This window comes from Akebia trifoliata, chromosome 15 (assembly GCF_017979445.1).
Source record: "Akebia trifoliata isolate Shusen 1 chromosome 15, ASM1797944v1, whole genome shotgun sequence".
In the NCBI taxonomy this organism is placed as follows: domain Eukaryota; kingdom Viridiplantae; phylum Streptophyta; class Magnoliopsida; order Ranunculales; family Lardizabalaceae; genus Akebia; species Akebia trifoliata.
Window position 1 is genome coordinate 488,810 of NC_141389.1, and position 26,870 is coordinate 515,679.

The following is a 26,870-nucleotide window of genomic DNA, read 5'->3' on the forward strand; positions in this document are numbered from 1 at the left end:
CTCAAAAACTGTTAATTTGCTCTCTTCGAGACACAAAACTGCACCTTTTCAAGAAACTGTGGTTCTATATCCTGAGGAGAGCATATCTACGATTCCCGAGCCTATCACGTCAAGTAAGTCGATTAAGTTGCCATGTGCTTAAGTCAAATTATCAACACTCTTTGTATAATCTTCGAAATTTTGCCAAATTTTTAACGAAACTTTTCCAATTTTAGCCGAATTGAAGCCCGACCGAAAAATTATCGAATCCAAACTTTGGTACTATGAACAAAGGAGAGTATCTCTAAACAGAGGGAAGAATTAATATATGGTTTATTATCAGGGAGGTAAGTCTAAAAAACTCACAACAACAAGGTTTTTTTTGTGAAAAAACTCACATCTACCGTTACGTGCACCACCACATCTTTGTGTCACCTTTGCGTGTCCGTTGGTGTCATTCCAGCATTTTCCTTAAACAAAAAGGTTTTCCTGTGTAAATATCAAAGGCAAATTAGTCTTATTTTAGAAGAAAAGGAGAATGACATTGAATCGAACATCGTTTCACACATTGCTGATGTGAAGTGCATGTATGTTTGGAACCATAGATTCATTTCATCGAGATACGAATGAAAAACATGTATGGTTCTGCTCTAATTATTGTGTGAAACGATGCCAATTGTAATGTCACTCCAGCACGACTCAGAAGAGAAGATAAAGTGGTCCTTGTGGAAAAAGAAAGACAGAGGGTACTCCTCAGGACGACAACATCATCTTCCTAGTATATAAGTTTCTTTTTCGTCTCGCTCTCTCTCTCTCTCAAATCCATGCCTATCTTTTCACTCGTCATTCGGTTGTTTCTCTCTCTAAGTCTGGGCCGGCAGTGAGTCTCTCTCTCTTTCGTCCGTACGAGAGTCAAATTGGATCGATTGATCTGATCGTCTTTTGAGGCTTGAGGAATCGTAATTGTGAAGTTTCGATCTATCAACTGTTCATCGATTCGCTCAATTTAATTTTCTTTTTATGCGAATTATCGATTTCTGATCAGTTAAAGCTCGAATCCTGATAGATCTTTCAGTTTCGATTGAACAAAATCGAGGTTTTGGAATTTGGAACGCGTTTTAGATCTGTTGATTTGGCTTTGAGTAATCAAAGCTTGATCTGATCGGCTTGCTGAAGGTTTTGCGAGCAGGTTCTCATCAGATCCCTTCTTTTGATTGTGTTTAGTGATCGGATCAGGAGATCTGCTGGCGATGTTATGATCGAGGTTTTGAAGTTTTATGTCTTTGAATTGGTGGAGAGATCAGTTTTGGTCGCGAGATCTGTTTTTTAATTTGCTGAATTTTGATTATTATTACTTCATGATTGATTTGGATAGAAACTGAGGTCAAAATTAGTTTTTAGCAAATCTGCGATTTATATAATTCGCGTACTTTCGATTTCTTGTTTTAACATACAATTTGATTGCGGTTTTGGATTGAGTGATCGAGAATTTTGAATAACAGGATCTCATATTTGCTCAAATTATAGATCAAGTTCGATCTATTACCAGTTGAGTGCTCGAGAATTTCGAATAAGTCCTCTTATTTACTCAGATTTTATCAAGTTGTTGATTTGCAAAAGAATTAGAATCTCGGATTATTCTGAAGAAATTACCTTACTGTGGATTCGTTTGCCGACAATTTCAATGGTTGATTGCCGGAGTTTAATTGAGTTCTGCAGAGCTTTCGAGCAACACAAGAACACAGCGAATTCATCGGTCATGTCGGATCAACGAAACAATCACAATCAGTCTCGTAGTAAGAAACATATCAATTCCTTAAACCCCTTATCGTATCCGTTTTGCGACCACTCACCATTCGCTGCTATCGACATCATCCTATTATTTATGGCACTCGGTGCATTGGGGGTTCTAACTGTTCCCTACTTTGAATTCATCTTTCGTGAAGCTTCCGAGCTTCTTCCCGCAGCTTCTGTCCTCATCGGCGATGTTATATCCACCGCACCTATTGCTTACATGGTTGGAGTAATCGTAGCATTTGTTACTGTAATTGTTACTTGGGAGATTGTGAATCACAAAGCTAGAAAGTGTGGGAATCCTTACTGTAAGGGTCTTCGTAAGGCCGTGGAGTTTGATATTCAGCTTGAATCAGAAGAATGTGTGAAGTACTTGCCGCCTACACCAGAGGATATATATGGGGCACAGCCGCTTGAATTAGGGCAAGATCACAAGGAATTGGAAGCAGAGTTGAAACGAATGGCACCGCTCAATGGCCGTACGGTTCTTATCTTTCGAGCCCCTTGTGGATGCCCTGCAGGTAGAATGGAGGTTTGGGGGTCTAGGAAAATTCGTAGAATTAAAAAGTAGATTAGTGTATGTTTTGTTGCCAACTTTTTTTTTTCTTTATATTAATAAGGTATAATTATGAAGTATTTAGATGGTTCATCGACTAGTTTTTCCCCAATTTCATAATAAATGACTTTAAAAGTATGTTCTAGGTCATATCTGATGGGGAATCTTCTATCTTTGCTACATTTCATGATATAGAAGGACCATAATTAGCACAAATTCAGTTTCAAATGGTTATTATTGTATAAGAAGTTAATTTTAGTTATGTATAGTTGGAGTATTAAAATGACTTTTATGCTTGTTATAGTTCCATCTTTGTTTACATTTTAGATGTTTTGTGCTTAATCATGTTAGTAAAAGCAAATCATTTGACCTGATTTTATTGCGTTTTGGAGATTTTAGGTTTTTATATCAACTTTTGCTATTGTCTGATTCAGTAACCTTGAACTTGGCTATCAATAATCCCTTTTAAAGAATTTGATTGTTATATTGGTAAGTACTGATTTAGTTATCTATAAGTTTTATTAATCAATAGTAATCTTTTTAATTTCTAGAAGAGCGAGGAAATCTTAAAAAAATGTGGATTGAGATTTTGAAAGTAGATATGAACACACTTAGCAATAATAGAAGACTTCGGCTCTAGACAAGATTGAACAGAGGAATAGGATTCGTTCAGTCAACCCAAATTTTAAAACTTACAAGTCCTCCTTCATTCATTTTAAATGTTGTTCGTTTGAATTCTATACTCTCTTATCATTGGCTTCCTTGTGTCGAGTCTTGAATTATTATTGAATAGGGAACTATCTTTATTATTTATATGTTCAAGCAAATGTTTTCTTTCACTTATCAAGTTCTATTCCCAAGTTCTTCTCTGATTTTTTTTTTTTAAACAAACACCTTTGTTCAGTAACTCTCAATAGAAATGGCAATAAATAGCTCGTAAAACCTAATAAAGATTAATCACATTGTTTTCCCCCCTTTTCCTATCATTCTTTCGATTTGAAAAGGAGATCTTAGGATAGGGTGAACCTTAACTATTTACTGAAATTGAAGGAGCTTCTTTTTCGTCTTAGAGGGTCAAATTTAATTTCTTCCATCATTGACTTCTCTCATTTTTATAATTACACCGAGTTTTACTTTTCTGTTTTTTACAATTGATTTTTTTTATCTAAAAATTCTATTGTATATACTACTTTTTGGGGACTCTTTTAAAACATCCTAATTCCTACGGGCTTTAACTCGACTTTTTTGAATGTTTAATGTTTTAGATTTGATGTAATTTAGTAAACTATAACATTTTACTGGTGTTTCTGTGTCAGATTAGTGTTTTGAAACAACTTCATTACTCGTAATCTAGATCTCGACCTAACTTATTGAGAAGTGTTCCCTTGCAATTATCTCTACTATTTATTTTTATATGTAAACCCAATGATACTCACTCCATTTATTCTTTCTTAATCTTACCTCATTTTCATTTTTATCGAATCTCTTCTTCTTCACCATGTATATATATATATATTTGCCTTCTTTCTCATTTACTATGTAGCTTCTTAGCTTCATCTAATACCATTCAAGTCAAATTGTTTGCAACTTGACACATCTTCATTTTATTTCATCATCTTCTTTGTGTCTCCTCATTGAAGGAGGAAACCTTTTCTTCTTATTCAAGGTCTCTAAACCATGTTAGTTCAATATAGGGTGTTCTAGAAAACTGTTCTCAAGAACTTGAAGTTCCATTGGAAACAAGGATGATTTTAAACATTATGAGTTTTTTATTTCTTGACTTAAATGCATATTAACAAAATGTATAATTTATGGATGTTATATACAAAAACATATACCCATTAAAGATACTCTCTGTTGTAGTTTTTCATCATGTTAAGGGGTTATTTACATTATAGTATGTCAAGTCAAGTTATAAAGAACTCTAGACTCTTGCATAGTTTTTTTTGCAATAAGTTTCTAATTCTCATAGTAGTTTGGGTTTTGTGAAGTTATGAAGATCTCAAGATTTTCAGTATACAATTTCATATTTTCATATTGTCCTTCACCACAAACTGTTCATCTAGCCTTCCCTGCACTTCGATTTGTAAGTTTGTTATTGCTTTTTTCGATGACTTTTTTATGCTTTGAGCCGGAAAAGCATGTTTGTTGGTAACGACTTCTACAACAATAGCTTTCGCGGAAATCCAAAATTGCATTTTTGATAAGTCTTGTTGATGTTGCTTTCCCACGCGAGCTACTATGAGAAGCCAACACTGAAAAAATACTTGTTCGCGCGCGAGCCACCATGACAATTTCACCCCTCATTCTTCTTAACTCGTCAATCAATCAAATAACATAATCAATTAGATCTCTCTCTACTACTACATCAACTTTTGTAACAAACAAGATTCTCCCGGACGCAGTTTCCCAGTTTTTGGGCTTATGCTTCTCCCAAATACAAAATCTTGAAGTAAATGCTGGAATTTGTAACAAACAGATCCTTAGTTTTCGTAGCATATAATGGCCGAAGCTTTTGACTGAGATTTTGGGAAGCTTTGTAATGTATCTAAAGATGGTATAAACTCTTTACTCCATGCTTTGAGGCAATGTTTGGGTCATCTCGATCTAGACATTTTGAAACATTCAATGTTTGGGATCAATGTTTTGTACATATTTCAAGATTATGCGAAACTTCAAACCATTATTTAGATTATAAAAACTTAGTTACTCTACAGTCAAGTAAATTCCAAAGTCCTAATTATTGAACACTTTCCATACTTTGGACAACACTTGTTATCATTGTCAAAGCCTTATCTTGAAAATTTGGGGTCAAATCATTCTCGGACTGAACCCCAAATTTAAAATCCCCTGTACAACTTTTTTAAACACATCACATTGCAATTTGATTCAAGAATAGATCCAAAAGAGCTTTAACGATCTCTCATTTTGGATCAAGAACCTTATTTCCTAACGGAATATAAGAATTTTTTGCTAACCAAGTGCAGATGCCTTTCACACTGCATTGATGTGAATGTGTGCACGGAACCATAGATACTTATCAATGATTCCATTCACACATCCACGTATGTGCAGTGTGAAATGCAATGTCTTAGACAGTCACCCTACCATGACTCTAGAATATTCTACTAACACCCCCACCACACCACCACCCAAAATTGACTGTTAGATTCCATTATCGATCTAACATGCATGGTGTGCATAGATTTCTAGATGTATGCATGTGTAAAGGACCAATGCAAATCTTTTGAAAATCAATTAAAAAGAAAAAAAAATTTAAGTGTCCCAGAGGGATGGTTTTGATTTGAAAATCAAACTCAGTTGAAAATATTTCTTTTGAAAACTTTCTCCCAAAAGATTTTCAATTTGATAATAGGGGTGTCCAGACTTACGTTCAATTAGGGGGATCAAATGAGTCAGGACCGGAACTAACGCCTACATGGGACCCTCCCCCCACCATGTGCATCAGGTAAGTGAGGGAACGCCCTAACAGGTGGCCCCGAGGAAATAGTGCTCATATATGGTTTTTTTTTTTTTTTAATACTCTCTTGCAGGACCTTAGGATCTGTATGATTGCATAAATGAAAATTGACATAAATAAAATTTCCCCATAAAAATTTTAGGTGTATAATTACACATTTTCTCAGGAAAATCATATCCACGTCCCAAACAATTTCTCTCCTCTTTGCAAGAAAATGCTTCTGACCCAACCCCCCAAGGGAGAATAATTTTCCCATCTCTTGATGCCAATCTCTCACAAATACCATACCCCAAAATAAAAATCCAATTCTCTTTTTGACATTTTTGTATATTTGGTTAAATATCGCCCAATTCATTTTTCGATGATTATTTTTGGAGAATTTTTCTTTTTAAATGTTTTCTTTACAATCATACAAAACCTTATATAAAAATTTTAGTGAATAAAAAGGAGCCTAAATGATAAAGCTATCAATGTCAAGATACGAATATTATATACTTCAAATTTTGCCTTATGAATTTCAAGACCCAAACCCAATTCCTATTGATTTAAACGAACCAAATTAAAATCGATTCCAAATAAAGTAAGTGAGCTACTATTGGAACCCCAACTTTTACTTAGTATAATAAAAGTAAAAAAAATAATAATAATAAAGAAAATAAGTGAATGGTTGGGAATAAGTAAAAGTTGAGGTGCTAATAGAAGCTTTATCATTTTATTTTGTTAGATTTTTACTTTTTGGATTTAAGATTTTATATGAGCCTAATCATAATTGTAAACAACTACTAAAATTGTTTGAACGAGTATTATAATATCTTGTAATGTTGAGATTATAATTTGAGCCAAACCTTCGTAATGTTTGAAGAGTTCTAATATTTACTTGGGGTGTGATAACTAATTTAACAAACCAATATCCATTAAACCCAAGCATAGGGCTTGGCAATGATCTGATTTTATTCTGGTATCCCATCCAAAAAAAGAAGGATCCGAATATAGAATTTGAGCTTTTGGAACGAATTCATATCAAAACATGGAAATCTGATGAAATCTTGGATTGGCTCTGAATATTTTCAAATCAATCCAATTTTTTTTTTGTTTTGTTTTGTTTTGTTTTTGTTTTCGATGAAACACATTCGTTCTCTCTCTCTCTCTTTAAAAAAATAAAAAATAAAAATCCCGGGTGGGGGCCACATGAGAGGTTAGGAAGTCTGCAACTTGATTTTTAAAGACTTTGCCCCTATAATTTTTTAAGTTGTGTTGGGAGGGACATAGGATTTACTGTGATTCTCACAATTCTGACATGGACATGCATACATAACCATAGATGATTTTTACTCGTATCACGAGAAAACACATTTATGGTTATGTGCACATCCCAAGTCATACTTGTGAGAATCGCACTAAATACTTTTTGTCATTTCGGCATTTTCCTAAAATTTTTAACTTTGAAGGACTTTTTCATAAATTTAAATTTCTTAGGATCTTGAAAGGACCTTGCCCCCACAAAATTTTGTAAATTTTGAAGGAGTTACTTATAAATTAAAAAAAATAAGATCATCAACGAATTTACCCCGCCTCACAAAATGTTTTTAAATTTTGAAAGAGTTAATAGTAATTTTAATTTTTTTTTTATAATAACAACGCATCATATTAGAATTTTACCCCCACGAAGACAAAATCCTGGCCCCACCCTACAAAGAACCATCCCAAAATCCTAAAACCATCTTCAAACTCCTCCGCAACGAGAGCTCACTGTGACGGTTGGATGGTGAAGACTCCACCTCTCTCTTAAATCGGATTTGGGTTGAGGAAATTCTTAACCAGATCGGATTCGGTTTGAAAATTTATTGATCAGATCGACCTGGATCATAGGCTAAGGATTTCAAATCGATAGCGGATGGGTATTGATCCGGTATTGAACCGATCCATTGCCAACTCATCCATGCATGCTAGGGCGTTGGATGAGAGGCATTACATTACACGTGGTAAATCAGACCCGAATTTTGGGCTACCTTTGACCACTACATATAGTGTGGTTTTCTGGAGTGACACCACTAATCTCTTTACTGTATTAACACAAAGTTGCATCCCAGGCCCATTAAGAATCTAATATCCAATATATTTTGCTACTTATAATCATCCCTCCACATGGCAATTTAAGGGCATGAAACTTAATTACATCATCATCCACGTGGCAAGAAGTACCTACTAATTCCAAAACAAAAACAACAATTTATAAGCGACCCTCCAGAGTCCGGACTCCAGAAAACTCCTTTTTTATATCGGCCAGTGCCACAATACAACATGGCTTGTAGAGAAGAGGACTGAGGAGGGGTTTATAAAGGGTTTTTCAGAGAGGGTTGCAACAGAGGAAGGTTTCTTTGCTTTGGTTTAATGGAAAATTCAAAGCCTCCTTCTCCAAGATGTCCTCACTGTGCTGGTCCTCTTTCCAAAGAAATAGTACCCATCTCTCTCTCTCTCTCGCTCGCTCGCTCTCTTTCTCGCTCTTTTCTTCTCTGTGTTAACTTTGTCGATTAAATTGCAGGAAACAAGTAGTTGGACTGTTGCCCCATTTATCAGAGACAGTTTTTCTATGGTAATATCTCTCTGTCTCAAATTCCTTTGTTGGGTTTGATTCTGAATTTCGATATTAGATTCTGTAATATTGTTAATCTCTCTTTTCTTAGTTAATCTGAAACTGGGTCTTTAAGATTTCTTCTAATTATAATACACGATATTTTACTTTATTTGTAGATTTTTTAGATTTTCACCTTGTATTTTATTCTAAAAGTTAGAATTTTATTGCAATTTAGATTGGTTCTGCTGTGGGCGGTACTGCAAGCGCATTCTATGGATTCAACCATGGTATGTTGATGCTTTGTGTTATTCTCTCTCTCTTTGTTTAATTATGATGGAATAATTATTATTGTTAATTGGACAATTTGGTATGTCAATCTACTGGTTTGATGTGATTTTTTTTATATTATAGATTAATCACTAATTCGATATTGTTCTATAAAACCCATTGTTAACTATCCCGTTATTCAAGATTTTTATTCACTAATTCTTTGCATGGGTTCAAAGGGATAACAATGGAAATTGGAGCGTGGCTTGAAAAATTGATTTGGAAATTCTTCGGAGTGTTAAGGATGGAAATCAAATAATTTGCTTTGTTTGATGAAAATCGATTTGCAAGCCAAAGATTCAAGGGGTTTGGAAATCAGGGAATTTAGAATTATGAGTGCAACGCTATAAGGAAAATGGTTTTGGAGATTTGGGCTTGATCATTCTAGCTTTTGGAGGAAGGTTATTTTGTCTCAATATTCAAAATTTTCTTTTGGATGAGAAAGTGGGGCTTTGAGAAATTTTTTTGGTGGTGGGGTGTGAGAAGTTTTTTCCAAATTTCTTCCTAACATCCGTAAAATTGGCCTTCCAGTTAGGTTTGGGGTCCAAGGTTAGATTTTGAGAGGATCAATGGCATGGAACTGTTGTCCCCTTGAAGAGAAATTTCCAACTCTATTTTTTCAATCTCAAGGAAGAAACTAAGGCGGCCCATTGCTGATTTCTTGACTTGGGTAAGGGATGAGATATGATGGGATTTTTTATTTAGCAGGAATTTCAATGATTAGGTGATCAAGTCTATAGCTAGTTTCATTGGTTTGCTATCTAGTAGTCCCATCTTTCTTGAGGAAGAAGATTAAAGGTCTTGGACTTGTTATTGTGGTGCATGATTTTCAGTTAAGTCATTCTATCATTCCCCGAGTCTTCGTCAATTCTCCTTGTTGGAATTTCTTGGAGCATCTAGTTAGGATGCAAAAGTTTCATCGAATGTGTTTTTTTTTTTTAACATGTGTTGTCACTTTGAACATAATTTTATGGTCAATGTCAGTGCCTAGAAAGTTATCTCTATCAATCATAGTTCTCTTTGCCTTTAGTGTGGAAAGTTCATCAATCATTGTATTTTGCATTATAGATTTGGGCACATTTCTTGTCTCTATTTTGTTATTCAGGTTTTTTTTCCGTCTTTGATTGTTTTGCTGTTTCAATCTTGGAATCGTAGGGTGTTCCTAGGTAGATAGATGATGGAGTGTGGTCCCTTCAATTGTGTGTTGGGGCATTTGAAAGGAGACAAACTGCATGTTCTTCTAAGGAAGTGAGCATTCTTTGCAAGAAGTCATTATTAGTTATAGTTTTGGTATATATGAAGGAATTTAAGCAATTTTTTTTGAAAGAATTTTTGTTTCGGTGGGAGGCTTTTTGTAAAGATTATGTTTTGTATTTTTTGTTTTTGTATTGTGGAGATCATCTCAACCTGTTTAGTTTTTTCTCTTTCAATAAATTTTGCTTTGTCTATCCCCTAAAATAGAAAAAAAGAAAAAAAAAAAGAAATCTAACTTCATGAAAGTATCCCAAATTCAATATGTCTACGGGAGAATACTAATTTCAATCGCACAATAACCTAAGAGGAGACACTCTCGAGCATGAACTTTCTATGGAGTTAGATGAAAACCATAATTTTTTTTTTTTAGCAAGATCAATAACCAGGTGATGATGGGAATTAAACCCAGATCTATGGTATCATCACCCATACATTTAACCAACTAAAGAGCCTAGCATCTTCGTGATAAGAGCAGTAATTAACTACACCAATATCTGAATTTTCTGTTCACTAAATCTTTTCATAGATTTGAAGGATTGAATCTTTGATGAATTCTAACTTCATGGAAGTATGCAAGGGTAGTCTGCAATTTTTTATGGGCCACATAAATAAAAAGAAGAAAGAAAACATGAACTTCAAAGGGGTGTGCAATTGCCACCCTTTTGGCAATTGTAAGCTAATATTATCATTTCTCTTAGTACTTTCCTGCCTACCTAGGTTTAGTTATCCAATTGCAGTGCTACACACTTGAGTTACTATAGCATCTAAAAAATTATGCTCAAGAGTTTTGAATGTCATGTCCCAATGGAAATTTATTAGTAGTTTGGAGATTTTAGGACATTAATGCACATTCTTCTTAAACTAATTTATGCTGATTTGTATTGACCATTCTTACATGATGTGGGAATTATTGATAACGTACAAGGCTGCTAATGTTTCTCTCCTTCCCTTGTCCTGTAAGTTGCATGATCTTCTAGGTTACATGTCATTAACAGGGATCAAATGCAAAAATGGAAAAATGATCTTCCAAGCACAAAATAGTGAAAAATGTATAAGGGTTACTCCAATGTTAATTTTTAGAGAAAAATAGTTTAGACCTTTAAGTTTCTTTGCAAAGTCATACTTAACTTAGGGAAAGGATTAGGTTTAAAATGGCATAGTGGTAAGTGTAAGATGTTAGTAGGCTTTATCCTTTTGTAGCTGCAAACATGCATTTGTGGGAGAGACATCTTAGCTAGTGATTGTTATTTTAACTAGGATGGGAAGGTTACTTGAGGTCTTTTTGTTTTGGGAGTAATCATGGAGAAGACAAGATTCAAAAGTGTTGAATTGCAAACGTCCGTATCTTTTTGGGTCATTCATCATTACCTTATTCCAACTATTTGGGGTCGGCAACGTGAATCTTGTTCCACCATGCAATTTTATACATACAAACTTCAACATCCTAGCAAGAGTTTGAATGGGTGGCTCAAATACTCTTGTTCTTAGTGTTCATTATATATTGTATATAAATGTATTGGGATTGGGGGACAACTATTTGTTACAACATTTTTTACATTGGTTGGATGTCATACATTTTACAAGATCCAATGGAATTTGGCGGTGTTGTAAAAGAAATTGAAGAAATGGACGGCATCCGGATGGTGTTGTGAAAATCAATTTAAAATACATTTTTCCCCTGATCCTAACACTACATATAATTTATTAGTTCTATAATAATAATATCATTATTGCATTTTTTTTTAACAAATCTTGCATTTTGTTTGTTATGATCATATAGACTGATTGGAGAACATGGACTAAATTCAATATTTGAGTGGTTCTGACTTTGTTTCCTCTTTTCTTTTTCATTTATTTGCAGCGATGCCAATTGTTCAAAGGTGGATAAAGGGGCCAATGTGGTTGCATTTCCTAGTTGGTGTAAGTATTCAATCCATTCGATTCTGTTGAGTTATCAATATGCTTGGGATAATCTTTCTTTACCACATTGTAGTTCTCTTTCGATCTCCATTCAATGGTCACTTATCAGATTTCAGAATTCCTATATTGGATAGAAAAATATTGATATTTGGCTATATCCTTGCTGGAAATTAAAATGACTACACCCTTTGGACGACTATATTACCAAGTTCTGTAGTTATTTTCGATATGAAGTAGTGAATATTTCTATAAAGCTTTATGTCATAGCATTCTTCTTATGAGTATGAAAATTTTGGTATTAGCAATTCAATTCTGTCAAAAGATTTGATAATCATTTTAGTACTTATCCGAAAGATTTGGGCTTGGCTATGCAATTCTTGTTCTTCCATTCAAAACTGTCGAGGGCTACATCTTCTGTTATTGAAAATGTGGTTATATTCGCTTTCACTAGCTTAATCCACGTTCTTTTGAGACTTCCTTTTGCTCTTTTGGAATCTTCAACTTGTATATGCCTTTTACTAGAGCTGTAATCAGCCTTCGTCGAACGTCAAACCATCTCAATTGAATTTTCTTTGTTTATCTCTAATTAGAGTTACTCTTACATTTTCTCAAATGCGTTCATTTTTAATTTTATCTTTCCCAATCTTTCCACTCATATATCTTAACATCCTCATTTTTGCTCAATCTATAAACATGGTGCTTCTTGACTGCTCAACAATCAGCCCAGTTATAGAATTTTCATTTTAATTTGATTATAGTTCACTTATACCGATTGTAGGAAGTTATATGTATTTTATGTCAATTATTATTATTAAAGGGTTATCCCAACATCATTCATAATTATAGACTCTTCAATTATTAAAATAAAAAATAAAAAAATAAATGTTTTAGGACTGTTTCGTTGTGGTCCACCACTTGGAAATTGAAGTATTTCAATATGTTGTAGAGTTCTCGGGAATTTGGATGGATATGTGAATGATAAAATCTACAAATCACTTTAAAATCCCAGTGTGTTCGTGCATGGTCTAGGAGGTCTGTTCCTTTTTATCCATTAGGGATTTGAAGTATTTCAATTGTACGGAAATTTGTCAAAATTTAATAACACTTCGCATTGTAGCTGGAGATATTTTCATATTTGAATGATAAAAGTCATAATGGGTTTTTGCATGGTGTTGGAGGGAAGTATAATATATCTTTCCATTAGAAGACAAGTAGATGGCACAATTTTTATACATTCATCATCTATACTTATATCACCTCCAACTTTAGTTGAATACAATTTGATACCTTATTTTTTTACCATCGTTTCCCAAATAAGTTGTCTTATTTTATTAGAATACAATTTCATTGTCTTGTTTCATGGTCTATGGGGTTTTTCTAAATGTGAAAATTTTGCAAATGCTTTCTGGATGGAAAAATAAGTTCACCATTTCTGTTACTTCATAAGATTATGTTTTAATATGTGGACTTCATATGGCATATCTTGACGTGAATGTAGATAGGGACCATAGGTGCTTTTTCACTTGTATCTTGAGGAAAGCATCAATGGTTCCCATACGCTTTCACGTCAGGGTGTGCGATTTGAGGTCAGCATTATTCTTAATATATTGTGGTAGGCTTACTTTAAGAATTTGTAGATATAGTCAGCATTTCCAATGGTGACAATTTGTTCTTCTTTCCCCATTGTGAATGCAGGCTCCTCCTGTTATAGTATTCTCTTCAGCTTGCGCTGGGTTGACAGGTTAGAGATTTTTTTCCACGCATATTTATATTTTGGAATTCTATTCTCTTTGGTCAATATCTACTCTTCGTTTGTAGCAAATTGATATATAAATTCGATTTTTTATTTTTTATTTTTGGCTGGCCCGCCTACAATTTTACATTTAAGTGAACTCAATTTATGGTTCTCACACATTTGCATTAATTGGTCGGGATCCGGAGACTCATGAAAAATGAACCCATATGTGCACACACAATCCCCACCGTCTATGTATGAGATCCAACAGTTGGGATAACAGATGTATCCCAAGAATGAACTACGGGTCTCTAATATAAATCTCAACCGTTGGATCTCACTTATGCACAGTCGAGATTGTGTGTGGACAAATTATAATAATTAGTGTGGCAATATCAATCTCTAACAATATCTCTACGCTTGGTATTCTATAGGTGGTGCTATTCCGGCTCTAGCCCAACTCATGTCATCATCTTATCATGCGGCGATCTCATCTTCATCACAGCCACCATCCACTTCACAGAATGATAAAATCCACAAATCAACCACCTCTTCTATCTTGTGAGTGCTACAACATATAGTTTCTTAATGCTTTATAAGAGTCTCAGCTTATGAATCAATCAAACCAGTCTGGGTATGTAAGTGCTCAACACACGAACTACTCTGCTCAGTATCTCGATGTGAATTTTTCTTCACCATAATTTCATTTTATTTTTCAATAACGTTCTTTTCATAGCTTATTATTCGTCGCACATCAAGTCTTAATATTGAGATTTTGTTATTTTGAGCAAAGTTATTTTTGCAATATTGAGTGCAAATGATTGGACTTCGGATGCATGCAGTATATTTGTGATTAACGAGCTCGGTTTTAAAAGGCTGAGGTAGGGTCGTGCTGGAGTGACCTCAAGTTTGTACCTCATATTGCACATCCTGACATGAAAAGTGGAACCATAGATGCTTTTTCCCATGTATCTCGATGAAAGCATCTATGGTTCCTATACACTTTCACGTCAGGATGTGCCGTGTGAGGTACAATCTTGAGGTCACTTCAACATTATTGAAAACTAAATAAATGGCTTTCTAAAATCGAACAAATATTTTGAAACAAGGGTTGGGATTCGTTCTACTCGTGAAATTATACAAATCCAATGGTGGGGACTTCCCTAGTATATGTGTTGTTACAAGCATTGGATTTTATTTTTTTTAATTGTTGAGTATTGTTGATGCAAATTCACATTAATTAATTTTTTAAAATTACAAAAATAATTCATGAATTATTATTATTATTATTATAAGAGAAGGTCAAATATGCCCCTCTATCCCATCACATAATCGTAGATCATTTGCCTTAGGATATGTAGAATCATAAATCTTTTCTTGTGTATCCCGAGATATATGATTTACGATTTTGTGATGGTGGGTCAAATTATCACGACTCTATAATTAAATCCCACCAACTCTAATAACACTTAAAACTTTTTAGCTTTTTAAGATTATATAAAGCATCCCTTTTATTATTTTATCTTCAAAATAAAATAAAAAAGCTTTTTAATGTATTAAATGATATTAAATTATTTTATTTGTTTAAATTTTTTTAAGTGATTATTAAAAATTGAATCATGTATAGATTCCCATTTTTGTAGTACATGTGCATTTGCACATGCCACCTACTAGTTATATTAATAGACACAAATTGTGAATATTTTCTATTTGAAAATTAATATCTGACATTAATTAATAAGATAGTTCCAATCTTACACTAATTTTTCATTATTAAAAGCCAGGAACAACAGAGAAAGTGAAAACAAGTGTGATTAAGACGGACGGACACAGCTAGATTTGGGTCAATATTTGAGATACCCATGTTCTCAAGTTGATGATACCTCAGTCCTCTCTGTGAGACCAACAGAAAATAATGTGGATGCACTCATCTAAAGCTTCTCGACGATGATTGTTGAATTTTTTTTCCCCGAAAATGTCATCTTTGGCCTCCACGGTCACATTTTTTACACTCGATCTCCAACCTCAAGATTTTATCTCCCAACAATTTCAAAGCTCAAAAACATAGGATGTTAAGGTTGAAAGATGGATTGAGAGGTTCCATAAGAATTGTTTCTAAAAGAAACAATTTCAAGAACCCATTCAAAGGGTAGTAGAGTAGTAGTGTTGTAAGAAAAGTTAAAAAGATGTACAACAAGATAAAATTAATTGGAACTAAGATTCATGAAGTTGGCCCCAACATTTGGAGTTAAGAGATCGATGATTATGAGGCTATTCCCATGGCAAACAAATATATAAGTCCATATGCATATATGCTAATAAAAATGAAACCAACTCTCATGCCCTCCCAAGTCAAAAGAAGATAAATAAAAAACATCAGATATTAACAGGCCATGAGAATATTTAAAAGTTTTTCTATTGTTTAAACACCATTTGTTGCGAGGTAGGCAATGAGAAGGTCTTGTGACATATGGGATATGGTAAAAAATCTCAAGGAATGTGTCAAACTTCAAATGTACGAAAATTTCAACCAAAAAACAAGACTCCTTCCAATAACCTTAAAATATGAGTCATCATTTTCCGACACCCCTCTGACATACACCCCCATAAGATTTCTGATGCCCCCATAAATATGTGCAGTTATGTGTCCCAAGGAAAAAGATCTATGGTTCTAGCACATGCCATGTCGAGGGATGTATGGGGGCATATGTCAGGGGGCATAAAAAAATCATTATTCTTAAAGAGCACCACATCTCGAGCTCGTGTGTTAGAAAGGGGCGACCCAAGAAAGGGCAACCTTTTTTTTTCGATGGGGTAAGCTGGACTTGAACCCATGACCTCAAAGTTGCTTTGCAATGTGTCAAACCAACTGAGCTATAGGTCTAAGCCCAGGACCCAATAAGGGTAATAGAGTGAAAGCGTCGCAAAAAGTCCTAGGAAAAGACCACCTCAAGGACCGAAAAGAAAGGTATACTAGAATGAAAGCTACCAAAGAGTGGTAGTGGGATGCTATGGACGTTGTTTGTGGAGGGTCATGGTGTGTAACTCTTCTCACCATGTATTTTAGGTGTAAGGATTATATTTTTCGTATCAGAACTCCGCCTGTGTAGTGTCCCCTTTTACATTTTGTCCATCCGATGCCCAAATAAATGAGAGGGTTGTGTCAGTTTGGCATCGTATGTAAAAATTCACCACCCCCTCGCATGAATTTTGATCAAACATTTCATTTCATTCACGCTAGCATATGACCTAGTGATAGCAAACACATATTTCAAAATGAGGAAACAATATTTAATTACTTTTATGAGTAAACCCAATAAAAGCCAGATATAACTTTTTTATAAAAGAGAAATAAACGATCAATGTGCAAAGACTGTAAGGTCATCCCAAGAGATGGTCCAACTTTTTACATTAAAATATAGAAGAGAAGGGATTAAAACAAGAGATGTTGAAGAACAATGTGGTGTAACCTAAAATGAGAAAAATGTTGGTTTTTCTTACAAATAAAATGATAAAAGAATAAATATGAAACTTAGAACCATATAACAGAGTGATAGCGATGAAGTAGCTAAAGGCATTAAGAAAATAATGTCAGGAGTTCCTTGAAGAATCTATGTGAAAAATCAGACATATAAGGAAGAGTCGTGCTAGAGTGACCATAGCGGGGGGGCACACAGGAGACACCTTGACGTGGTGGCACGCACATGTTTGTAGATGCGTTTTACTTATATATCGGAGAAACACATTTATGGGCATGAGCGCGCCACCGTGTCAAGATGTCCCCCACTGAGATCACTCCAGCATTAATCTATAAGGAAATGTGTAATGCTGACGTTCAAGAGATCATTAGGGGAAAAAAAATTATTATAAATGTAAAAATGTAAAATAAAAAAAAAAGAAGTGAAGCGAAACATATGGCACACGATGAAATATACAAGTGATTGGGTACCAAAGAAGGTGAGAAAGATGTTGAAAATTTCGTGCAAATTAGGAAAATAAATTTTAAGATTTAAATAACATTAGGTTGGGTGCATTAAAGATGAAGATGAGTGTGCGCTAATACAAGATATAGAGATTGAGGAAAGGTGGAGTTAGTTTCAAAAATTATTAAACAAGGACCATCAAAGAGACTTGGGGCTAGCAAGATATACAAAAAATATATTTAAGAGCAAACATACTTCCGTAAATTTAGGGCTTCAAACCAATCTTTTCATGACCATGGACCAACTATCAAACCAATCTTTTCATTTAGATGAATGATGGAGAAGTGTATAGAAACATGGAAGAACTGTCACATGATTTTTACCAATGTAAAAAAGAGAGTCCCAAATGTATGCATTTGACATAATTAAAGACATGCATGTGTGCATTGTGACTAGTATGAGAGCAAATGGAGAGGTGACGAATGAATCTTCCGTTGCAATTTCATTTGTTGCTTTAGTTATAAATGAGTTAATTGCTCATATTCAAGAGCACATACCTTGGGGTATCTTCTGCGTGAATGACGTAATAGTAGTTGATGAGACTAGAAAGAAAACCAACACAAAATTAGAATTATAGTTCAAGGGCGTTATAATAAGTAGAACCAAGACCAAGAATGTGTACGGTAAATTTAAAGCTAACACTCAAAAGGAGATGATTTAGAAATATCCCAAGACTCGGGATCCAATACGATGTCTCATTCCGATAAAGGTGTCTACATGGTGCGCCTAACCAAGCCGTGCATGCAGCCCAATGTGTTTACTCATCAAAATGTGCCACGTGACACCATTCCTATCTATAGGCAACAATCGCTCCTATAGAAGACAAAAACTAAGATGAAGTAGATTGCGATAGTTTGGAGATGTTCAACAAAGCTCGATTACAGTAATATTTGCAAAAGAAATAATTCGTTTAGCCAACCCCAAATCTTTGCAATAAGACTTTGTTATTGGTATATTTTTAACCGAAACAAAGAACCATGAACCACCCAATTGAGCAAATCAGATTCCACTAAACTTTCAAACAACATATAATCTAAAGATAATGGACTAAAGGAAATACAATTATTTGTTCCAATATCTCAGTTTAGTAAATAAAAAAAACTACACACATCAAGAACTAAAATGCAAGTAAGACAGTGAAGAAGACAACGATGGATGGCACCTGAATATCTTCAATTCTCATCCATTGTCTACGATGACACGAAGAACCGCTATACTTTGAGATCCTGATAAAGAAAAACAACCATTATAAACGCCACGGAAGGGAAACCCGAAACCATCTCCCATTTCCATTACCACCTTCTCCACCTCTCTCTCCACCATTACTACCCACACCACCATTACTACTATTCCCAGACCCATCTGTATTAGTTACCGATTCGGTTGGCATTTGAAACCTACAAACAGGACAAGAGCTATGAAGCTCAAGCCATGGAAGAATACACCCACCATGGAACTTATGCTTACAAGGCATCTCCTTTCCTTCCCCACCAATCTCAAAATCCTCTAAACACACTGAACATTGCAAATTTTCCCCAATTTTCACAGTGGGCATAGCTTCAATTGCTTCTTTCTTTGTTGGTGGAGACCCATATCGATTCGGATCGTTCTCCGTCAAATACTGTAACAATTGCTCCAAATCAGGCTCACCAAAAGGACCTGAATCGCTCCGATTCTCACTTTGGGACTGGCTCGCATCGAAGGAGCCTTGAATAATCATTGTTCGACTAAAGGGATTGATCAGAATTACGCGTTCTCGCTCTGTTTCTTGCTCTGTTTCTCTCTCTGTTTCAGAATTCTCAGATTCAGAAGCAACTACACCTCTTAGGGTTTGAAGTAAATTGAGGATTCCTGGTGACCTTCTTCTCCTCCTAATCCTCCTATTGAGGAACGATTCAAATTCTTGATCGAGCTCAGATTCTCCTAGTTGACTCTCCAGTTGTTCTTGTTCTTGATCTTGATCTTCTCTTGGTGGAGGAGGGTTAGTACCCATCATGTTGAGGAAGATCTGAGCCCATGGAGAGAGTGTTGGATTGATCCCCAAATCAGTTTCTTGGTCTCTTCTGCCCTCCATCTCTTCTACAAACCCACTTAAGCAATATGGGCATTTGATCTCAACTTCCATAACTGGATTCACCATTTCAGAACACATGTAACACCAAAATCTACCACTCAACTGAGCTTCACCCATCTCTCTCTCTCTCTCTCTCTCTCTCTAGAACAGTACAAGTTTCTCAAAATTTCAAAAACCCAATTTACAGATAATTCTTCTTCAACAACAGATTTCCCCAAACAAACACTAAAAAGTTAAGACACAGATCAATCAGAAACTTTTTTTTTTAATTATTTAAAGGAGAAATCTTTATGGGATTTCCCGAAATGTTACAACCAAAGGAAAATTTTACAATCTTTATGAACAGAGGGATGACCACAAAAAAGAAAGAATGAAAATGAAATACTTCTTCGTTTTTTAAAAAACCCAATTTAAAACGAGTCCGATTTCAAATTTTGAAGCAACCCTCCTCGTAACAAGACACGTGGCCTCTTGAATTATTTCACACCCTATATTTCTTCAAAATTTACAATACCTCCTTAAAAATGCCACGTGTAACGCAGTGGTCTATGGAGAGGGTTTCTTCAAAATTTTTTTCCCATTTAAAACTCATACCACAAATCTCATGGGAACTCACAGCCTCACAAATAAAAATGATCAAATCAAACAAAATCTATTTTTTAATTAATTTCCTTAAAAGAAAAGATAGGGAAAGATTTGAGAGAATTTTGAGTGAGAGATTCTAGAATAGATTTATTTAATGCTATTTGATTGAGAAGATGAGATTGACACGCCATTTAACATTAAAAAAATAAAAAGTAAAAAAGTAAATTAACTATTCACCCTTTTTAATTTGGGAAATTTAGATATATCCCTCTTATTTTGGGGAATATTTGAGATACCCTCTGTATTTTTAAATTGATGATGTACCCGTTGACTGATGTCTTCTATCAGAGACTTAAACAATGACCAAATTACTTCTTTGTAATAATCCTTCATCCACCAAAACCTATGATCCTCAAGACTCCTCAACCCTTGGTTTATTTGGCAAACTGATTAAATTAAAAAATAATTAGTTATTTTCTTCCCATTAATTTAGAAGATTAAATAGTAAAGAAAATCAAGTAATTAATCAACTTGAGCAGAGAATAAGTGGCGATCTTATCACTATAATCTAAGATTAAATATGAAAGGTTATCGAGGAGTCATTCTAGGGTTTTGGGCGAAAGGTTGAAAATGGTGATTGTTCAGACATTAGTTGTCAATATTTCGTTGAAGACCATGGTCATGGGGTATGCCGTTAGATTGAAAATGCAGGGGGTATCTCAAACTTTTGACATTGACTCTCTCTAGTTGGTTGGTTAAATAAGAAATTTTATCCAAAGAAGTTGAAAATGGATTGGTTTACGAAGAAAAATCCAAGTTTTTAACTAGAGATTAAGGAGGGCATTTGAGTCTTTTTTTCCATTAATTTATTTAGACAACTGAGGTCAGGTGTGGGGGCATGTCTAAATCACCCAAAAATTACTTAAAAGACCTTGATGGAGAGATCTATTTTTAAATAATCCCTAAGTTTTGAGCAATAGATTGATAGCACATTTAGTAGAATTTTATTTCTTAATGATCCTTTATTATTGGCAAACACACTGTTTTTTTTATTTATCGTCGAGTTCATAACTTTTATAGTCGACTTCACCACTAATAAAACCCACCCATTTTCAATTTTTGAGTTTTTCAATAAAAATAGGTGGAAAGATCAACTAAAAGCTAGACATAACAACTTCTTTAGATGATTTCAAACAAAAAAAAATCATTCTTGATTGATTTTCATCCAAAAATTAAGGGAAAAGAAAAAAGAAAAAAAGTGAAAAATCATAATTTTATACATACAACTTCAAAATATTTGAAAAAAAATCCTTGAAAATGACTTCTTCCATCTTAAATCCTTTCTAATGGAATGAAGTATTCATTTGAGATGCCAAAAATCCAAAAAAAAATTATGAAAACGATGAGTTCAAATGGTTTGAGTAACAAAAATAAGCAAAATCCACGTCTGTGGGGTTGGGGCGTACAAATCTAACAACTAAAATTCTCCAGTCAAGTATAATGTTCAAGTCTAGATCCACCTTGTATAGCTTCTTCTGCAAAGAATTTTCATAAAACCATGGAAGTGTCTTCATTTCATGACCTTATTTTCATCTCATGCTCTCCACAACTCCACAAGCTAATTTTTTTTGACTGATTATGAAACCCAAACTGGGTTTTCACCAAAACCAAGTTATTATAAACAATATCTGTTACAAATTAAATCAACTATGTTCTACATCTTGAACAAAAACAAACTAAACTTAAGTTTATGTAGCAGATGGAGTTGTTGCAGCTTCAACTTTCTCCTCAAGCGAAAATGGAATCGGTTTGGTAGGGGCAGGTAAGCGGCCGATACTATCAACTTTATCACGCTGCTTTGGGGGAGGCCTAGCTGCTCTTGGCAGTAATCGGCCCTTCTTTTCAAACCATTCAGGCTTAAGCAATGCCCGAAAACCCAATTTGTTGTAATACACCTTCCTGACAGACCCACCAGCAGCTTCAACTGCTTCCTTTGCTCTAACTGTCACCCTTGACACCTGCAACACCACCCATTCATGTTGGTTGATGTTTGTATTGAATGAAAAATATGGCAGACCAACACATATTACATCATGGACCTATGTTACGTGGTCCATTGGTTTGCTCGCTACAAATTAAAGTTCACGTTTCGGAGTTCACCACTCTTGGACAAACCCAGTTCATGGGGGATATTTAAGTCATTTATGTTAATCTCATAGAAGTCATCTCAGGTCAAGGGGGTATATCATTAGTTTAAAAGCAAAGGGGTATGAAAAAAATAAGATATAAGTTGAGAGGTTTGGTGTTAAATAGTAAGAAGTTGTTAAAATAAAGATTACCTCGAGATGAATGGGCCACGTAATCTGTTCAGCACCACGACCCATCAATCTTACTCCATCTTTAATCTGCTTCCCTACAGCCCCGGTGTCCTATTGTCACATAAATAATTAGTCTCAACCAAAGCCAATGAAAATTAAGGAATTGTTTTTCTTTTCTTAGTTTTAAGGTGAAGGATCACAGGGCTGTGATATTATCATACACAGATTTACCAGCACACCAAGGTGGCACCTTGGGTAAGGGATTCTCAAAGAATACGATTATGAAAAAAAAAATCAGTACCTTTAGAGTTTTCATTGTAATCAATTCTGAAGAATCAATCTTTCCTGCATTTATGAGTTTTGCAATCTTTCCCAATCCCACTGGCTGCCACAAAGAATATAAGAATAATTCATCAGAAAGAGACATCTCAATAGTCCTTACGTATCAAAAAAAAAAAAAAAAATTAGTCCTTTCTCTGAAAGGTAAAAATATGAAATCCAAAAATTAAAAACAAAATAAAATGAATATTTTGTGCATTCTTCTTTATTCACACCGATGAACTGAACTAAAGACAGATATGGAATAAATGTCCAATATGGAAATCAAATGGATATAAGAACTTGGACAAAACCTAATGACTCATCATGCGAAGTAGGGCTTTTGAGGGCCGAATATTTGAGGCATGTGTATGCGAGATGAAGAGACAGTGAACCATTTGCTAGTTCATTGTGAAGTGGCTAAGGAGGTGTGGGCTATTTTTTTGGCTCATTTTGGTGTGGATTGTTGCCTCCAAAGTTCAATGAGAGGCATGTTTGTTAAATGACTTCAATTGGGGGGGGTGGGGGGCTAGCTTTCACTTTTTTGAAGAGGTTGATTTGGAGTCTTACTCCTTTTGCTAACCCTTGGGGTGTTTGGAAGGAAAGAAACACAAGGACTTTTGAAGGAAAGTCGAGTTGTATTCAAGAGGTTGGTTTGGTGATTCTGGGCCTTTTATTCTTTTGGTGTAAGATCTTCAAGGAGTTCAAAGGGATCTTTTTTGAAGACTTTTTAGTTTGTTGGGAAGTTGTTTGTAACCTCTCTAACATTTAGGTTCCCTTTTCCTGCTTTCTGTTTTTCTTTTTCTTGGTGGGTGATCATTACTTGTTTTCATTTCCAATTATCTATCCAAAAAAAAAATTCAGACGAAGTAAAGGAATAAACTCATTCTTGATTTCCCTATTTTCTTAATACATTCACATGGTTAAGAAATCTCCAAGTAGGACACTTAATTGAATGAACCATGTAAATCCTTAGATATATGATCAAACCATACCAATAGAGTGCATACAGGAAGCAGATAGTCCATTCAGCAACAATGGCTATAAGGTCCATTACCACTTGCTAAGGTTCTAATTCAGTATGTGAGGCTTTCAAAAGATATATAAAGTGGGGGCCCATTCAAAAATCTTTACCAACTCTAACGTTCCATGAAAGTAGAATCTTAAACTTCTCGAGAGTAGCTTTTTTGGTCTCAAGATCTGACTTCAGTGAACTTCTTGGTCTCATGAGACAATCTTGAAGATAAGTCAAGGAGAGCCTTTTGGTCAAGATAGTCCCCTTTACATAGAGAGCACCCTCACAAAAAGATTAACCCTCTTTGAAACTTCTAACCCAATCAAATGTGAAATTCAATTTTTAATGGTGTAGAGGGTCAAGAATTTTTTTCAACTTGCATCCACTTTTGACAGTCATAGAAATGTTGTAATGAGCTGATCTTCAGTGAGAGTATGATCTCCATGGCCCTATGATTCATCTCCATGACAAGGATATCATACTCATAAAAAACTAACTATTATTAGATCCAAGAATATGAAATTCCATAGAAGCGCTACTACAGAATTTGTCTTGTTTTGATGGGTTGCTATTGGTCGAGAACTTGAAAATTGAAAGCAGATTGACAAAAAATGTAGAAGTTCAGCAATGGTTAGCTTGATCAGAACTAGATTTGCAGCTACTAAGAGAAGAATAACCATACCCTTAAATAGAAGATCCATGATCTTCTTACATCATCAAAATTTTGGATTTTTTTAGTGTAAAATGCAGATCAAAACAGACCCAAACATTGAGGATTATTCTTAAGTTTAAAATTCTAGAATCTTTTTTCTAATTAATTAAAGATCAACTCATCCCAAGTTTACAGCTTTCCTGTTTCGATTCTACTTGTAATTCTTCAACAAAACAAAATCATCATCTTCTGACATAAATACAACAAAAAATAAAAACAAAGCTACATTTAAACTTAAATCAATCCAAATTCCAAACTGAACAAGAAAAGATAGAAATTTTAAGTAGGAGTACCTGAAATGTGAGGCTAAAAGGATTCTTAAACCCTCGTTTTGGCAATCGACGACGAAGCGGAGTCTGACCTCCTTCGAACCCAAATTTCATGGTTCCTCTCGCTTTCTGACCCTTATGACCTCTCCCTGCAGTCTTACCCAATCCAGAACCAATCCCACGACCTTTCCTCTTCTTCTTCTTTCTTGCTCCTTTGTTGTCTCTTAGATCATTCAAACTAAGCAGACTATAAGCCCTAATTCCATGTGAGAATAAAATGTCATTAGGGTTAGGTTTAGGGTTAGGGATTGAGAGATGAAGAGAGTGAAATGGAGATGTTGATGAGATTGTAGCATAGGTGAAACTAGGTCTACTGTAGATCGAACAATGGCGGATTGTCGTTGTTAATAACGATGATAATCTTCTCATCGACATCTTCTTTTTACAGGGTTTGATCTCATCAAAGGAAATCTAGGTTTGTTGCAGAATCTAGGGTTTTCTTTTCCTGAGATGTGAGAACTGAGGAGTGAGGACAGTGAGTCAAGAGGGAGGGTTTAAGGATCCTGGTTATCTCGGTCGATTCATCAAGTCTTAACGAGTCAATTCTGTTATGACTCAAACCAATGCTCCAAAACTACCTACGTGGTTAATGGAATGAAAAGTTTGTGTTAACCTAACGATCGTAACATAATCCCACCCTTCAAAACCCTTAAATAATTTTTGATATTTAAGATGAATTGCGATAATCTGATAATCTGACTACCCCATGTGGCAAACTCAATCGATTACTTGATGTGACAAGTTTGAAAGTCGTAGATGTGAATTCTTCGAGATACACATTTTTATGGGGAAGTGCAGTCGTGTATCCCGAGGAGTGTAGATCTACCGTTGTCGAACTTGTCATGTCAAGGTAATCGATTGAGTTTGTCACGTGGGGTGGTCAGATCATCACGATTCATTTAAGATACCTCTTAGACATCACTCATTTAATAATTGTATTAGACAAGTCAACACTATTATGATCCAAATCCATTAATTTTTGTCTTGTATTCGTGGATCGTGTTAAGATTGTCACCCTTACATTAGACATTATGTTATCGTAGGGGTGCGCATAAAACCATTTTTTTTTTCATTTGTATCTCGAGAAAAATAATTTATCGTTTAACACGCACCTCCACATCAACATTTATTCTCGAATTGGTTCGATTCGATACATGCCTTAAATCGAGATTCAAACCAAGTGATTGGTTCTACATTTTCTTAAATCATAATTGAACGAAAAGTAGTTCCAAACCAAATCAAACCTCAAAACTATTAGTTTGGTTCAATTCTTAGTTTTAACCAGACCAAGTCGCACCTCAACTTGTAAATATATTGGAGTGCTCTTAGTAAAAATTAGAGTGGCAATAGAAGCTCTCATAAGAAAATAGAGCTATTATTGGCACCTCAACTTTTATTTATCACATTCCAATTAAAAAAAATAAAATGATAAAGGAATATAAAGTTGGGGTGCCAATAAAATTAACAATGTTGCATTTGAATATAAGTTGCACACGTTTGCGAGAAATCCCTTGTAATATTGAGACATTTAACTTGAGTCAAACCTGAGTGCGTTTAATAATCTTTAATTGGTGTGTGATGAGTAATTTAAGAAATTGGGATGTGATAAGTAAAATATTGGGTTGCCAATAGCATCTCTCTATATAAAGGATGGACTAACCCTAAAACAATCTCATTCACTACTTGATCTTATCTGAGCAGTGGTAGCATCCTTTCTCTCTCTTCAAGGGCAAGTCGCTTGAAACGGTTGCGGAGCCGTTTGAAATGCTGCCCCCCTTAGCGGCGGCTGGTAGCGCTTCTTTTGGCTCAAACGCGCCGTTTCGTTCTGCCCGCGGCCTGCCCTGGTGAGATGATGATGGGGTTTTGCCTGCGATGAAGACTGCCCGCGGTCAGAGCTCCCTCTTCTTAGAAGGTG

At 34.9% G+C, this 26,870-nt stretch overlaps 4 protein-coding genes across 4 annotated transcripts; 2 read left to right on the forward strand and 2 right to left on the reverse strand.

The window, feature by feature from the left end:
- The first annotated feature begins 788 nt into the window (after positions 1 to 788).
- Positions 789 to 2,636, forward strand: LOC147383735 (uncharacterized protein At5g19025-like). Its single transcript, XM_086425040.1, has one exon. It carries the CDS (start codon positions 1,664 to 1,666, stop codon positions 2,342 to 2,344), a length of 681 nt encoding a protein of 226 aa, XP_086281166.1. The 5' UTR covers positions 789 to 1,663; the 3' UTR covers positions 2,345 to 2,636.
- Positions 2,637 to 8,086: 5,450 nt separating this feature from the next.
- LOC147383736 (uncharacterized) lies at positions 8,087 to 14,359 on the forward strand. Its single transcript, XM_086425041.1, has 6 exons — positions 8,087 to 8,267; positions 8,353 to 8,403; positions 8,621 to 8,672; positions 11,828 to 11,886; positions 13,582 to 13,627; positions 14,056 to 14,359. The coding sequence occupies exons 1-6, from the start codon at positions 8,202 to 8,204 to the stop codon at positions 14,184 to 14,186; spliced, it is 405 nt and encodes a 134-aa protein (XP_086281167.1). The 5' UTR covers positions 8,087 to 8,201; the 3' UTR covers positions 14,187 to 14,359.
- A 4,223-nt stretch (positions 14,360 to 18,582) lies between these two features.
- Positions 18,583 to 20,050, reverse strand: LOC147383737 (E3 ubiquitin-protein ligase SIRP1-like). The gene has a single exon (XM_086425039.1). It carries the CDS (start codon positions 19,793 to 19,795, stop codon positions 18,851 to 18,853), a length of 945 nt encoding a protein of 314 aa, XP_086281165.1. The 5' UTR covers positions 19,796 to 20,050; the 3' UTR covers positions 18,583 to 18,850.
- A 1,711-nt stretch (positions 20,051 to 21,761) lies between these two features.
- On the reverse strand, positions 21,762 to 25,510 carry LOC147383738 (Ribosomal protein L18e/L15 superfamily protein). The gene is made up of 4 exons (XM_086425762.1): positions 24,920 to 25,510; positions 22,883 to 22,966; positions 22,603 to 22,692; positions 21,762 to 22,281 (listed from the first exon to the last, which is right to left on the reverse strand). The coding sequence occupies exons 1-4, from the start codon at positions 25,328 to 25,330 to the stop codon at positions 22,012 to 22,014; spliced, it is 855 nt and encodes a 284-aa protein (XP_086281888.1). The 5' UTR covers positions 25,331 to 25,510; the 3' UTR covers positions 21,762 to 22,011.
- Positions 25,511 to 26,870: the final 1,360 nt, after the last annotated feature.